The 16,416-nt window shown below is 46.6% G+C and overlaps 1 protein-coding gene across 4 annotated transcripts in view; it reads left to right on the top strand.

The window, feature by feature from the left end:
* BCAS1 (brain enriched myelin associated protein 1) overlaps positions 1–14,535 on the top strand; it is a 68,984-nt gene extending 54,449 nt beyond the window's left edge. For 2 of the 4 annotated variants that reach the window (XM_037500624.2, XM_037500632.2), the window contains 4 exons: positions 62–235; positions 6,768–6,833; positions 10,404–10,664; positions 14,219–14,535. In XM_037500624.2, the coding sequence (XP_037356521.1) occupies positions 62–235; positions 6,768–6,833; positions 10,404–10,664; positions 14,219–14,293 (576 nt within the window). In that variant the 3' untranslated portion in view covers positions 14,294–14,535. The remainder of the gene's footprint in view (positions 1–61; positions 236–6,767; positions 6,834–10,403; positions 10,665–14,218) is intronic. The other 2 variants (XM_054698339.1, XM_054698344.1) reach the window with 2 other exon arrangements.
* Positions 14,536–16,416: the final 1,881 nt, after the last annotated feature.

Below are 16,416 nucleotides of genomic sequence, written 5' to 3'. Positions count from 1 at the left end.
AACATGTTTCGGGGGACATGCTTTCTTTTTTACTGTCTCATTACCTGGCAAAATAATCCAGGAGGTGTGTGAATCGCCTGTAGAGGTTGTAAAGTCCCAAGAAGCAGAATCAGCCTTACAGACGGTGGATCTCAACGAAGATGGGCATGCTCCCCCCAAGCCCGCAGAATCAAAATCCAAAAGAGAAGAAGGCAAACCACAGAAAACCTCCATCCTGGCGTTTTTCAGACAAATGGTAAGCCGCTTGCTTCCAGCCCAGTAAGTCCTCACTTACCACGGTCAATAGGTTCTTAGAAATTGTGATTATAAGCAAAGTGCGGAATCACGAAATCAGCTCCTTGAGTAATGACATTTTGTGCAGCATCCGCTGGGAGTCTTTTCCTCATCAATGTTTTAATGAAATGATGTTATTCAAGGACCTGCTGTACAGGAAAAAGGAAAGACCTAGAACACAGCTTCCAGGGACAAAGGACCCTTGTGAGACTCGATAGTAGATTGCATGTGTGGAACGTGAATGAAAGATGCGTACGAATTGTCAGTGAGAGGATTTATTCAATTTATTCAATCACAAGGAAATCTCAGCTGATTGCTAATGTCCCTTAACCTCTCTTTAACCCCATGCTAACTCCCTTTTTGATAGAGAAAGCTGACTTTGGGTCTTGAGTGAGGGCAAACAATAGCATCCACCGAGAAGTGGCTATGACTTCTTACTTCACTTTTTATTTATTTTGTAAGTTTTCCTTCTGTTTATGTAAATGATACTGCAGTTCTCATGCTGGTAATGATAGGCGGTTTCCTTTGAAAATACATTTACTACATAAAGAATATAAGGCATTTTTTAAAGGATTGGTAATACATAGTCCGAGTTATATATTGATTTTGGAGAAATTCTGAAGGTGATGTGTGAATGACACAGTTTGGACAGGGCCGATTTATTAATTCCAATAAGGAAATGACAACATAATCTTCTAATAATAATGAACATGCAAATATGGTCGGTGAATTTGCCATGCCTTTAGTTATATCGAAGGGAGAGAGTGTGGGCAGGCATCTTTTGGTGCCTATCAAGAGTCTTGTACATTCAATAGCTAAACAGCCAGAAACTTAAATCATACAACGCAATAAAAGCCAAATTGGTTAGAAGACAAAAAACAAAAACTCCTGTAAAAGGTCATTGGTTTAATTCTCTTTTAATGAAAAACAAGAATTTCATTATAGTATGCCTTTATTTTCAGGAGCATTGGGGAGTTTAATCCTTTGAGAAAGCAATCTCTAATTTCACAGGCTCAACCTGTTAAGGAATTCTTTCTGGTCCACAAAACAAAACCAAACAAAACCCTTGCCAGTGGGAGTTGAAGCATATTAGAAACAACTCTGCTAGAAATTGTTGACAGGAGCCATTTTCTTTTATTGTTGGATTCTCATGGAGCAAGAGGAGAGAGGGAGTCGTGGGCAGTCCATGTAGCAGGAAACCCATCTGTATTCCTGGCAACTTGGCACCGAAAATGGGGATCAAGATTTGAGCTTTTGCAACCAATTTTGACACCATATCAGGAAAGAAAAGAACATTTGGCTTATTTCTGGCAACCCATCTAAACTACAAATGGGATCCCCAAATAGTTCATAACATTGAGGAGGATCCAACTTTCTTGTTTCTGGATGGAGTTGAGAGTTTAAAAAAAAAAAAGAAAGAAACCCAAACAGAATGACGTTCTCTTCCAAGTAAGCAACATGAGACTTCTCCACTTAAAAGAGAAAATACAAGAGTGCTAAATAAGGATAGGAAACCTTTAAACCACCCACTGAATCCATCCAAAACAAATCCTTGCATTCTAGTTTTATGTCACTTAAGTTTATCCTCCAGGGATATCCACTAGATATTGTTTGGGGATATGTTCTAACAGTAGAAACTGGGTAAGTCTGAGTTATTAGAGGAACAAATTGGAAACAGTGTCCTTTGAAATTGTTTCTCCATCGGATGGGGCTAGTGGGAAAAGAAAACATATTTTCCCAAACAATCCTCTATGGAGTCATAGTACTAGGTCTCATAATGCCCATTGCTCTTGTTATTTATTGTCTGTTAAAAGCATGTCTGAGAGCTTGAACACTATTTTTTCATTTTAATGTTTAAACACCAAAGTTTCCATGATTATTGAGATTTCTCCTGAAATTCCAAATATCCTAATTATACTTGTCTTTTATGCTGTTCTGTTTTCATTGGAACAATGTAGTACCACTGCAACTAATTCAAGTACACAAAAGACACAGTTCACCACAATCCCCACCACTCCCTATTGTCACGCCCAGCCCAGCTCACTCATTAATCCTATTTTTGTGGGTATCTGAGTTTGCCATAGAACTACCTCATTCTTTATGAAAACTTCATCAAGTCACATTGTCTGAATTTATCATAGCCTGATTAACCATGACTCTACTCATAGATATTTTGTTTGTTTCCAATGTTTAGCACTTTATTCATTCACTAACTCAACAAGTAATTATTGAGCAGCCACAATATTCCAGACAATAGGGTTACGGGAGTAAGCATCAACAGATGTGGTCCCTGTCCTCATGGAGAAGAAGGCTAATAAATTCCAGATCTGTTGAGCACACACCTTGAGTCTTACACATGTGATCCCTGATGCTTCAATAAACCTGCGTGAACATCCTTGTGCACTGACATTTTTTCAGACATTGTTTATTTCTGTACAATATTTGATTTCTTCGCTCAGGTGTAGTTCCCATACACCTCCCACTGCCACATCACCCGTGAACTCTCACCACAGTCCCTTGTGCTCTTCCCTCCCCTATTTTGACCTGTTTCCCTCCCCCTGCCCTGCTATGTGCCTCAGATCTACATGTTTTCATATCTCCATAGTATAGATTCCCAGGAGTCAGCTTCGGCAATCATTTTCAGGAAACATTTTTGATAATGTTTTCCTGGCTTCCAAACTGATTTATAGTTATTGGGTTTATGCAGGAAAAAAAACTTGTTCTAAAATGCTTGACAGTAGAGACAACATCTGGATCATGACTGTGGTTTTTTAAGCTGATAGGTGAATATTTCAGCCAGATTTTAATTATTAGCAAACTACTATAGTTTTTTAAAAATAATAATTGAATAGAAAACGCAATTGCAAAGGCATCACACTTGTTTTGTATTCAGTATCGCCACTCATCAGATCACTGATTTTCTGTCTTCTAGCCCCTGACTCCCTTAAAGTTCTTTCAAGTAATGCATCTTGCTATCCCAAGGCAAAGTAACTCCTGGTTGAGTATTTTTTCGTTTAAATAAATGCACGGCCCAGTTCATTTCTAAAGAAATCTTTTTGTCTCCAGAAATTAACCTCTCTTAAAAATAAAAATAGCAGGAATATTATTTTTCAAATAATTCTATTTGAAAAGAAAATAGAATCTCAGTTTTAGCATTGCCTCCGACACATGTGAATATACCTCTTCACAAATATCCTTGGGGTCCCACCGATTTTCAAAATAATTGCAAGGAATAGCTAAGACATCTGTCATGCCCTAAATAGAAAAAGATTCTTATATGTATTAATTCAGTTGTGTGTCAAGAAATTGGATTTTTGACGCACCTAGTATATTTTTACAAAGCGAGTGGGTGGAGAATAGTCATGCGCCCACCCAGCAGGTAGACAGCTGAAGCTTAAAGGAGGGAGGTAGGAAGAGACAATAGATTGATGATTTGTCAATATTAATAACACCTCATGCTGGAAAAGTGCTTTCCTCCTCCAAGCTACCGTCATTTCCAGTATTACATTTAATCCTCCTCGTGCCTCTTTCTTTAGACCATGAGTTTTGTAAGAAACTCTTGGTGGGAATAACATTCTCAGGCTCAGAGAAAGACCATGAGCTTTAATTCTGGGCAAAGTAAAACCCACAGAGCTTTTTTATTGATGACAGTCAATCTAATACATCTAAGAAAACCTGTTGAAATTTACTATCTGGAGGAGGGTTTTGTGACGGTAATTAGAAGAGAGAAACTGGATCTCCTAACCCTAGTTCTTCCTCTAGTCCTAAAATAGGGATTCTGAGTTGCTCTTTGGGGAAATTTCTGAAAGCAGCATTTGGGGGGCCAGGAGGGCAGTTTGTAGCTCTATCAGCAACTAGCATTCCTTCCTTACGGGGACTCTGTGCTGAGTGGACACTCCTCCGTCACCAACAGTGATATTCATAATAGCTAGTGTGTACTGCCTGCCTGCAAGGGGCACTGAGCCCATCATGTGCCTTGCTCAATATCAAACTGTAAAGGGCAGGAATGGACACAGTGCAGGTTTTCTGATCACATGCAGACCAGGTGAAGCAGGAGTCAGAGTCCTCAGCGGTTTTTTGCAGGTCTTTTATCGGGGTTTACCAGACATATGGCAGGCAGGGGTGCTGGGGGGCCGGGAGGCAGGCAGGCCTCCCAGCCCCCAGCAAGTCTTCACTCTATCTGGGCTCACTGGCCTTCTCTGCTTCTGCTTCTGCTGCTGCTGGCGTCCCCGTGACACCGCCCTTAAAAAGCACAATCTTAGCCCAGGTGAATCCCATCTACCTAGGCCCACACCCTATGCCAGGTGCCTGCCATCAGGCATGCGTTCAGGACCGCGAGGATCCATCATCTATCCTGATGGCGGGAGGGCAGAAAAGCCTGACATTTTTCCTACACAAACCCTGCGAGATGCCCTCCCTGGCCTTCTGCGCAGACAGGGCACATGGATGCAGTGGGGCTTGACGTCTCCTCCTTGTCCTCCTGAGTTACTGCAGCTTCCTGGACTTCCAGCAGGAGCTGCTTTTTTTGAGAGTAAATGGAAGGAGAAAACCCTAAACTCCCTCTCCAAGATCATCCTCTTACTGGTTTGCCTGAGATGCCATGGTTATGGGCGGGGCTTACCCAATGTTACAGCCAAGAGGAGAATGAACACATGAACACGTACACTTCGGACTTAAGTTTTTAGAATAGTCTTGTCACTAAAATGAGGTTGACCTTGGCTGTGTCATTTTGTCCCGATTGCCCAGTTCCACGTCAAGTGAACATCTTGGTAAAACACAGCCTTTGTTTATCCTGGAAATGTCTAGTAGGATCTGTTGAAATGAGGCTGATCCAGTAAACACTCCTGCTGATAGACTCACACTAAATTAAAATCTGGTCGCAAAGCTTCCTCTGTTCAATCTCAGCTTTGATTGGATTCACTCTCTATCAAAATACATCTGATTTCTTCCCAAGAAATATGCACCCAACACCAAACATTCCACAGTGTTTTGAATCTGAGTGATAGCTAGTGGGGATGGCTCCTCAGAGCATGCACACGATGAAAACCACAAAAAATGACTTTATTCATCTGCAAGGCTGGGGTGTCAGAACTAGGTCCCAGCTCGGCTCTGCAGGCCGAGGGCCCTCAGGGGCTTGCTGAAAAAAGCTGCCTGGTCTGGACAGTCTCCGAAATGACTTACTAGTCCTCAAGCTGCTCTTCAAAGCTCTGAATAGTTTGAAAGAATTTTCATCTCTTTAAACAGTAACTACTGCTTCTGACAGCTGGGGAAGGAGATGAACTTCTGCGGTTATGTCCTTTGAATACAAAATCCGATGGGAACTATTCTAATTTGTCTCTGCAAGAGGGATCTGCAAAGAGAGGGAGGGAATAAGAAAGGAAGGAAGAAAGGAAAGAAAGAAGGGAGGGAGAAAGAATTAAGAACTACTAGTATTAAAGAGGCCTCAGATGGATTTAATAGCACCCTTAGTCTGAACTCAGTATAAATTCCCGTTTGAACAAATATAGCTTCATGCAACTCAAAATGAACAACAGAGAAAAATCTTAGAAAACTTTGAGCTACTCTTCTTTTATTCATTTTGTTAAGTGGATGCTCTGGTCGCAGGGATGCCCCTGAGAGCCTGAGGGCTGTTTGCAGGATGCTATCCCGGGCCCAGCGGGAGGGATGGGATTGAATTCAACCCTGTTGCTCCTTGAAACCACAGCCTGCACTCAAGGCTCTGCAGCTGTCATTGCCATGTTAGAAATGCAAATTCTTGAGAAGGGTTCCAGATGTATTGAATGAGCCCCCTCAGGGCGGGGCCCTTTAATCTGTGATTCCACAAGGCCCCCAGGTGTTGCTGAGGCAGTGAGCTTGGGGGTCACTGCTTTGAGCTAAGTGGACATAGCAAATGCAGCTGTCAGCCAGATTCAGCTGTGGATTTAGGGACTCTCTACGGAGATGCTTGATCAAATGCCTTCAAAATCTGGCCATGAATTGTCTCTCATCAGCAATTTTGATTCGGGTGCATTCCATCCCTGTCGTGGATGCCACTGACCGCAGGGGGCACTAAAGGATAGGAAATGGAACATCAGGCACCTCCTATTTCTCTACCAGGGGAGGAAATCCGGAACACCCACCCCCCAAATGTGACCAATAGAAGACTAGCAATGGTTTAATGGTTCATTTATTCCTTCATTCAATGTGTTCTACTACCTCCTGGTTCCAACGTCAGTAGCTTCACCATCACTTATCCCAGAATGACTTACTCCCAAGGTTTTGGACTTTTCTTGTTGTTTGGGGAAGCCAAGGCTTGAATGTCATCAAGCTCTGGTTACAGGCTGCATGGAGGTGGGCTGTTCCAGAGGGATGTGTTTCCAGCTGGTCTCCCTTTGCCTTGGTCCCGAATCTCAGTGGCGAATGACTGAGCTCGTCCATGTCAGAAGTTCCCTTGTGCTGTCCATGTCGCTGTGCTTGTGGTCACTGAAAGGCCATTGTCTGTTTTGTTATTTTAGTCAGTGAAAGGGGATGAAGGGCTCACCCACACGGAAGATATAAATGGGAAAGACTCCAACTACCAAGTAAGTGGCCTGGAAACGTGGTTTGGTGGAGGGACTAGCTGGTCGATGCTCGCTTCTTTCCAGCCTCGTTTTCAATGCTGTTCTCAACCACAGCCAAGGCGTTGCATGGCTGCAGGTTGAGCATCACTGTAGACCAGGCGCTGCCTTGGGCTCTGCAGACACCGGCAGGAACAAACGACGCTGGCTGCACTATTTTTTCTCACAAGGTTTTCATACACTTTCTTTCCGCTTGTCCACATGGACAGTCCTCTGCTTTGGTCTTGGCTGACCTGTCACCCCTCAAGAAGCCCTTCCACACCCAACCATCATCCTGCTACATCTTCTGCTTCATGACACTTTCGTTCTAATGGGTCATTTCTCTGAGTCGCGTCTTCTCTCTCGTCCCCTGCCCCTCAAGGGCATGTGGGGGCAAAAAGGAGCCTCTTCTGATTTCCCATCTTGCATTGTACTTGGCACTTAGTAGGAGCTATTTCTTGGATAGCGAATGGGCTCAGGGTTTCTGTTCTCTCTCCCCAGGAAACATAGTACATTTTTTTTTAATAACTATAGGCTTGTTTGTTTTTTAATGGAATCAACTCATGTTCAACACTCTACAACCTGTGCTCTTTTTTTACCTGAAAAATATCCCTCCACAGAAATGTCATCAAATATCCCTCTGCTAGTTTTGTCAGACAAGGGGTTAAGAGCAGGAGAGGCAGACTCGCTGGGTTTGAATCCTGCCTCAACCAAATTTTTGGGCCACGTGACTAAAGGCGAATTATCAAATCTGTGCGAGCCTCTGTCTCATCTGTGTGGCGGGGCTAGGAGAGGAGGTGGTTCCATTGTGGTTGTACTTAAATCAGACCCTGTGGAGTGCAAAGAACATTCCTGTTCAGATGCCCCCTACACGTTCATGGGAGAGAAACACAGGCAGCCTGGAGACACAGCCACACAGAGGTATCGGGGGTGAAGCTCCCTTTTGAGAATAAGTTTGTTCTAGGAGTAAGAGGAGGCCTCGAGGCTGGAGCAGAGTGCAGAGGGAAGCAGGAGACGAGGCTGGCGCCCCCGGGGGCTGCATTCAGCAAGTCTCCATGAGCCGCACCCGGCACAGATCCACAGCCTCGCCTAAAAAAGTGTCCAGGTTAAGCACTGACGTGCAAGCAGATGACCACGGGTCCCAGTTTGCCAAGGATTTTCCTGGTTTTAAAACTGTCAGCTCCATGTGCTGCAGTGCCCTCGCTTCCAGGCCAGCCAAGAGGATGGGTCCACTTGTGGCTGGCATTTCTGTGGACGCCATCCAACAGGCTCTCCAAAACCAGCTCCTTCATCCTCACAAGCCTTGGGGTGTGCTGTCTCTGTTGCTCCTGTGTGGGTGAGGAAGCCAGGACGTCACTGGATTTCTGGTGATGGAGCAAGGTCACGGGGGAGCTCACTTCACCCATCCCTTGGACTCCACACACCAAGCTCTTAGTCACCCACTGCCTCTTAGAATCTTCTGAGCCACAAAAGCCATAGGGAGGGGCTTCCCCTAGTGGTGCAGGTGGCTGAGCGCAGCCCTGTGAAGCTGTCCGCAGCCTCTGCAGTGCCGGTTCGATCCCGGCCGGCCGGCGAGGGTCCCACATGGAGCAGCAGACCTCTCCTGTCTCGACTGCTGCTCCCCTCAGCAGTGCATTTCATCAGTCTGCCTGTTCTGCTCCCTGCTTTCTCTCTGGTGAATCCTCTCACCCTCCCGCGCATCTGGCCTGTACCCCGGTTCTTGTATAAATGAATAAATAAATCTTTTTAAAAAAGCCATAGGGAGTGTTTGAAGGGGTCCCCTGGTTTCTGGCCTTTCTGAGAGCACCCTGGTGGGACTGCTCATTCTCAGGTGAGTGTCCTCTCTGGCTGCCTCTCTAGGGGCAGTTGTATCTCAGCAGTTGCTACCACCTGGCCGCTGGCAACCTGACGGGAGCTGGGGTTGCATGTGGGGTCTGACACATCCTTCTCCAGGAAGTTCTGCCTCCAGATGGCTGCCCCCCATGGAGGCCTTTGCACTAACTCTCCTTCTCACTTACTTCTAAAGATTGTGCTTGACCCACCAAAATGAAATGAGAGTTCAGACGATAGCCACATTCTCAGTCAAAACTGCTCCTTGGTATAGAATTTGTGGACCTGGCACGAAACTTCATGAAGCAGAGCTTATAGACATCTATGGGTCAAATATGGCCCCAAGTGTCCTTGGGGTTTGGTGGTTTGCCATAAACAGGGCTTTAAAACTTTTGAAGTCAATATTATGAATTGATATATTTTACATTAAAAAAAAAAATCAATGTGAAGTGTCCAGTGAAGAACTAGAAGATCTGAGAGTGCTGGAGCTTACTCCTACCTGGTAGCTCTTGGCTGAGCCTAAGTAGCTTTGTCCCTTTAGACAGGGCATGTGCTATTCAGTTCATCACAGTTTCCACCCTTCCAAATTGTCTCCCCATCACCAAAGCCAGCATTGCCTGAACTGGTGCTTTTCTCACACTAGAGAAATAGTTCTAGTGCTATTTCATGCCTGGGGACAAAAAGTCTCAAGGTGACTTTTCTTACCCCTAGCCTCTTTCATATTTTTATTTTATCTGTCTGGCCCCCATATTCAGTTCAAGTAAATGAGGGGTAGAGAACTACTTTCCAGTAGATGTTTTGTTTCTGTAATTTACCTCATATTTGCTAGAATTTTGGGTGTTACAGACTTGTCCCTCCAAATCATGGGAGCCAACTAGGACAGCAAACATTTCACTTCATTGTGAATGATGTATGTTTAAAACTAAACATAAATAATCATTTTCTTCTACCACTGTTTCATGGAGTGAAGGGACAGTTTCATATCAGAAATTCAGATAGACATAAACGTGAAGAAAATAATAGGCATCCTCAGGCAAAGTGTCAAACGTGGTTGACAGTAGGAGAGACCCTCTCAATGCTGGTTTGCACACAAATGGACTTCAGGAACAGCTAGCTCCAGGGGCACACACCAGGCTATCAGTCTGTGGGAACTTTCTCCTTCTCTTTTCATCTCTCAGCTTTGCTTTTTCCTTTTTAAGTAGATTTTTCCTGGAAATGGTGGGGACTCTGAGAACCTCAGCCTTTTAACTTCATAACTTCAAGTCCAACGGAAAAGGAGCAGAACTTTTTCTGGGTTGTTTCAGCAAATTTCTGATATTAGCTCCACTTTTATATATGTTGGCCCATCCTGAACCAATTACAGCAGCCCAGTCAGATGCAGTGCTCTGATTGGCCAGGCCAGAATCACATGCTCTTGTCCAGGGGTGGAATTAATTTATCTAAATCCCATGGAATGATCGAGAAAGAAGTGTGGCTCCCAAAAGGGAACCCAGGTTCTAATATAGAAGGAAGCATTAATTATCCATTATAATGATCAATTACTAGGTAAATAAGTACCCCCCACCCACCCACTGTGACCTTTTTCTGGTTTTTAATTTCACCCAGGACTCGTAAAAATGTGGATCCAGCCCCATGTTTGAACATCTCTGTGATAAAATGTTTGTTCACCTGCTATTGAGTTGTCTTGTAGCCACTAAAAATGCATCTTGTCTGAACTTGCTGTAGACATCAAACTCAACAGAGAAGGCCACCACCCCTCCGGAGCCAGAACCTCCAGTGGCGACCCCGAAGGGCAAAGAGAGCTCGTCCAAGGACAAGAAGGCAGCAGCCGAGGTGAACAAGCAGAAGAACAACAAGCAGGAAGCCAAAGAAGCAGCCCAGTGCGAGCTGGCCGTGGTGGAGGTGAACTCACTGCAGAATGGGGATAAGGCCCTGAAGAGACCCGAGAGGCAGCGGCAGTCCCTTGGGGGCTTCCTCAAGGGCCTGGTAGGTGGATGGCTGACCTCTTCTTCGTGGGCTCTGGGCCAGGGTGTTCTTCCGAATGCCAAGGGCTAGAGGCTGGCTGGACATCAGTCAAACTATTATTTTTGAGCACCTACCGTATGCTCAAGGCTGTGCTACAAGGTCCACAGGGGTCTTTCTGGCCCAGAACCCACAGGCAGGGGAGATGAGAGAAGAGCTGGGGGGGTGGGAGGAGGCCAGGACCCAGCCTGGGGTTTGAGAGGCATATCAGGGAAGGCTTCCCAGAGGAGGTGACATCTAAGGTGGAATTAACTGATGGAGAGAGGGAGCCAGGAGAGGTCTGAAGACAGAGCGAGTTTTGAGCAGTGAAGACTCAAAGGTGTGCTGGTGAGCCAGCAAGGAAGAGAAGCTTGACTGGTTGCAGGAGAGGACACAAGGGCAGGAACAGGTGATGACAAGGAGCATTGATGTTTAGGGCATCAAAAAACAATTGTGCTATTTCTTGGATGGCAGAAGTAATGACGTCTTGATGCAGAGGAATTATTTTTACTGACACGGCAATTTTAGGCAGACTGGTGTAGAAGGTATTTTAGATTTGCCGTTTCAAGTACCGTCACAAAATGTGTTCCTACAGAAACCCAGCTCTCCTACCCGACTGCGGCTCCAGGAGTTTAGATATTTCCAATAACCCATCCATTCACTTCACAGATATTTGTAGAATGCCTTGTGGATTCCAGATAATGAGTCATACCAACTACAACCTGGGGGCCAAATTGGCCCACCACTTTTGTTTTATAAATAAAGTTTTATTGGAACACAGCCACATACCTTCATTTACATAATGTCTGTGAGGTTTTCACACTAGAAAGGCAGAGTTGGCTAGTTGCAACAGAGACTGTATGGCTCACAAACCCTAAAATATTTACCATCTGGCCCTTTACAGAAACAGGCAAGGCTTGAACTAGATGCTGGGGATATATTCAGAGAACAAAGGAAATGGGACTTCTGACCTCAAGAGCTCACATTTTTAGCGGGAAAGCATAACACAGATAAATTAAACAGCAGAAATATAAGTGAGAGTCATGGAGGGGAGATACACAGGATAATGCCACATTGTTGCTCTGGACAGGAGGAGGGCAGACAGGGCTGGGTGTGTGCCTTTGATGGATCCAGAACATTAATATTTTGAGATGAGTCAACAAGGATTACTGGTGCCAAACAGGGAGAGAGCAAAACTCTTTAGTCCAGAAGGGGGGACACATATGCAAAGGTCCTGGGGTTGGGATGAGCTTAATGTGCTTGGGGAAAAGGATGGAGCCCTGGTTTTGGAGGCTGGTGAGTGGGAAGTAGGTGAGGCTCAGCAGTGGTCAGAGACGGCACACACAGATTTGCAGAGTATTGATGGAATCCTGCATAAGCTGGGAAGTTACTAAAGGTGTTAAAGAAGTATTGGAACTTTGTTTACAACTTTTAAAGGCTGTTTTTGCTGCCTTTAAAATGGAGAATGGCTATAGAAGCTCAAGAACAGAAATAGACACCCAACTGATGCACTTCCAGTGTTACCTGGGGGAGCTGATGGTGATCTGCTTGCAGAGGTGACAGGTAGACTGCAGATCCCCTTCTGTGGGGCCGTGTTCCATTATTTACATCATCTCTTTAACCAAGGGACATCCCCATAAGCCAGGGACACTTGGTCCCCAAGCCCCACCTCCTCCCAGGGTCACCATCAACAGCGGTGGAGGGGGGAGGCCTTCCTGCCACTGCCTGAGCATGAAAGCAAACCTAGAAGATGTCCAAGCCGGACATAGCTCCCAGATGCTGCACCCCTGCCGAGAGGACCCTGCTGGCTGCAAGACCCCGGCCCAGCCATGGAACCCACAGACCCCAAATGAGCTCCTAGCCGCCCTCACTGACCCCCATCTGGCCTTGGCCTCCAGTGCACCTTGAGGGATCTCTGCCCCCCCCAGGGGGTGTCCTCTCCGCTAGATTCTTCTTCCCACTCTTCCAGCGCACTGCGCGCGCCCACCAGGAAGCAGGTGGTGCCCAAGGAGCTGAGGAGCCAGAAGGAAGTCTCTAGAAAGCAACCCAACTGTCCGCAGACGTTTTGCTTTTGAGCAAAGGAGCTCACACCCTGCATGAGTGCAGGGTACACCTCACCAGGCCTGCCCAACACCGCGCACACCTCACACCACACAGCCCGCGTGCTCCCCCTGCCGTGCTTGCAGTGTCTCTGCGTGCACCCCACTCCTCTGCACCCCATCCTTGGCTTCGCTCTGCGGGACTGTGTGCATGACACACGTCCCATCCCTGGTACATGGGCTCCCCCGCCTCCCCGTGCAGGCGGTGCTGTGCACAGCGTTGCCCTGCGCCGCCCTGAGGCGCTGCTACTGTACCTGTGCCAGCGGGGCATGGCCTGCACACATGGTGCTAGTATTGTGCTACTACTGTATACGTGCCAGTATTGTCACTACTGTACAGTATACTAGTGCAGTATGTTACTACTGCATACACTGTACGAGTATGTTACTACTGTACTAGCCCTTTATGCTGCTACTGAACAGACACTAGTATAGTGTTGCTACTGGCCGGTAGGATGTCCTGACTATACACTAGACTAGCATTTTATTTTACTAATGTACACTATGCTAGCATGTTATGTTACTACCGTATGCACCACACTAGTATGTTGTTACTGCCATATGCACTATACTAGTATTAACGTTACTGCTTTACACTATGCTAGTATTTTTTTAAAGATTTATTTATTTGTGCATACAAGAGCTGGGGTACAGGCCAGAGGGTGGGGGGTGAGAGGTTTCACCAGAGACAGTGTGGGGTACAGAAGAGGCAGGCAGACTGAAATATACTGCTGAAGGGAGCAGTGGGCGAGACAGGAGAGGTCTGCCTCGCCATGTGGGTTGCTCCCTGGCTGGCCAGGGATGGAACCTGTGCTGCAGAGGCTGCAAATTGCTTCATAGTGCAGTGCTTAACCCCTTGCACCACCAGGGAGGCCCCACTATGCTAGTATTTTATGTTGCTACTGGAAGTAAATTATACTTGACAGAAAAAGTAAAACAATAACAACAAATAGTACTAATAGTACGTGACTCGAGTTTATTCAGCCACATTCAGTCAGTATTAAAGAAGACCTACTGTGTGCCAAGCACTTGCTAGGCACCAAGGGAACAGCCCACAGTCCTGGGGGCTTCCAGGCTGGCGCAGGAGACGGTGTGAGATAAATAACCTCGATGCTAAGGTGCTGGCAGATCGGGATGTGGTCAGAAAGTGACTAGAGAGAACTCTCCTTCCCTGAGATCAGCTTTATCACCCCCATGTTAAAGCGGAAGGAACTGAAGCACAAAGAGTTAAGTAATTTGTGCAAAATAACTGGCTTGTCACAAAGCTAGAAAGTAACCGGACTGGTCCTGGAGCTCAACATCCAACCGGAGAGCCTTCATTTGATGCACCAGGTATAGCTAGTTAGCACATCAGGCACAGAGTTCAGTGCTAAATAAAAGGCAACAGCTGCTGATATTAGAGATTTTCATTAAAATACAACTTCTTCTATTTTCCTCCAGGGACCAAAGCGGATGTCGGACGCCCAAGTGCAAACAGACCCGGTGTCCATCGGCCCCGCTGGCAAATCCAAGTAAACAAATCACTGCAGCCCCCACGAGGGCTCCCGCCTCCGAGATGCCTTCTCCCCTCTGCACCCCGCCCCTGTGTACATACTCTGTGTCCTGATGGTTATCACGTGAAAATCCACCTACAAATTAGCCTGAGCTGTTGTATATTAAGGTGTATTATTTATGTCTCTGGTCCAGTCTTACCTGGTAAATAATGTAAAGACGGTTGAGCAGGTTAACTCGTCAGGTCAGAGGAGCCGAAGGTTGCCAAGCAGGGAGGTGGGGGGATTGGGGGGGTGGGGGATTAGGGGGTGAGGGGATTGGGGGGTGGGGGGCGAGGAGGGAGGCCTTAGGGTTAAGTGATGAAAAATGGTGGTCACAAGTAAGTTGCCGAAGGCAAATGCCTGCTGGGAGGAATTAAGCTTTGTAGTAAATACACGCTTATCCTCTAAGCTTGACGAGGGAGCCGAAAATCCCTTTGTTTAAATTCACATTTCAAGGAGGAAGAGCCTGGAGTCTGTCGGGAGGTTGCCAATTTCCTGGGATGGAATGCAGGGGAGGGGCTGGGGGGATGAATAAGAGTTGGTTTTCCAATAGGGCCCTTGAAAGTGATTGACGAGAGGGTAGCGTTTGACTGGAGAGGGCTTGAAATGATTTGGGAAAACAACGGCTTTGGGAAGCTGGGTGACAGGAGCAAGGATTACAACTTCAAAAAGAAAAAAAAAAAAATACCCGAAACAAAATAGACCAAGTTGCCAGTTTATTTGGCACCACGAGGGGGCGCCGGGGCCCCCATTTTAATCCGCCTGCTGTATCTATCCCTAACCACGACTTGGTCTCTGCAATCTTACATTATTAATGTTTCTCAGATGGCTGAGGGGCTTGCTTCATCTGTTCTGTCTGACACTTATCTCAAGTCTGTCTGTAATTTCCTAATGTTCTCAGGATGTGCTCTGATAAAACCCACCCCGTAATCCCAGTTAATAAAAATTTACAGATGATTCCAATACCTAAGATTTTTAATACTTGTACAGATGAATAAACAGGACCACGAGTCTATTAAAATGTAATTCAAAGTAGCACATGATTGACTGGTAGCTACCATGCTTACTGTATCTTGCTTTTTCTGATTTAATAAAAAAATACATTGACACGGAAAGCATCTTTTAATTTTCAACTTGCAAAGCAGGTCTCTCATCCTCCGTGAGAGGCCTGTATCTAAAATCAGTGCGCCCCTGCACCTTCTCTCTCCCAGGTCCTCCTCGGGCATGGGCCGTGCACATGCTAACGTGCGTTGTGTGTATTTGCCTGTGAACATTCATGCATGCATGTAAAACATGCTGTCTTAGGCCTGCTGCTGAGGAAGGGCTGAGCAGGCCCGGACTGGAGTTTCCTCCAGACGCCCAGAGGCCCGGGGGCAGAAATGGCAGCACCGTACAGTACCGGGTGGTCCTACCTTCAGGCAAGGGGGCAGCCTTGTCCCCTCCTGAGTCATGGGCCACCCTGGTGGGAAGGTGGTGGCACAGGCAGGCTATTCGCAATTGAGCTAAGAAGCTGAGATGCCTTGCAGCTGAGAGGAAGGCTCCACAGCATCACACCCTTGCTAGCAGATGTGTGCCTAGGCCCCCGAGGCGCACGCCAGCCAGGCTGGGGGCAGCTCAGTGCCCGCGCTGTCCAGGGCACACAGACGCAGACGTGATGTAGCGCAGGCCGGCTCGTCTGCACCTGTAAATCCATCATGCGGTGAAATAAACAGCGAAACTCTCCCCTGACAAGTTTGCACCTTGCAAATAACGCCATGGCTTGTGCGAAAAAAGACTTGGGAAATAGGTTTGACTAGTGTAAGATAGCTTGAGAGTCCGGTGCTGCCCGCTCCGGGCTGGAGCAGGCCAAATGCCAGTTTTCACAGGAGTCAGAGGCCTCCTCCTCGAGCTGGGTTATAGCTTCTTCAGACCTCCTGCCCCGAACCTGGGGGAGCGATCTCCGTGTCTGCCACGCACCCGCCCTGAGCCCCACCTAATGCCACTTCAGGTCTGAATGCTTAATCTGGCACAAATCAGGGGGAGCCTCCTGGGGAAGCCTGTGATGGGGCGACTTTCCCTGGCTGTCCCCATCTAAAGAACATGGATAAGGCAAGGAAAGCAGGCAGC

This window comes from Talpa occidentalis, unplaced genomic scaffold (genome assembly GCF_014898055.3).
Source record: "Talpa occidentalis isolate TD23 unplaced genomic scaffold, MPIMG_talOcc4v2.1 talOcc4.10, whole genome shotgun sequence".
Taxonomy (NCBI): Eukaryota; Metazoa; Chordata; class Mammalia; order Eulipotyphla; family Talpidae; genus Talpa; species Talpa occidentalis.
The sequence above is the reverse complement of the archived record's forward strand: the minus strand, read 5'-3'. Positions and strand labels throughout refer to the sequence as shown.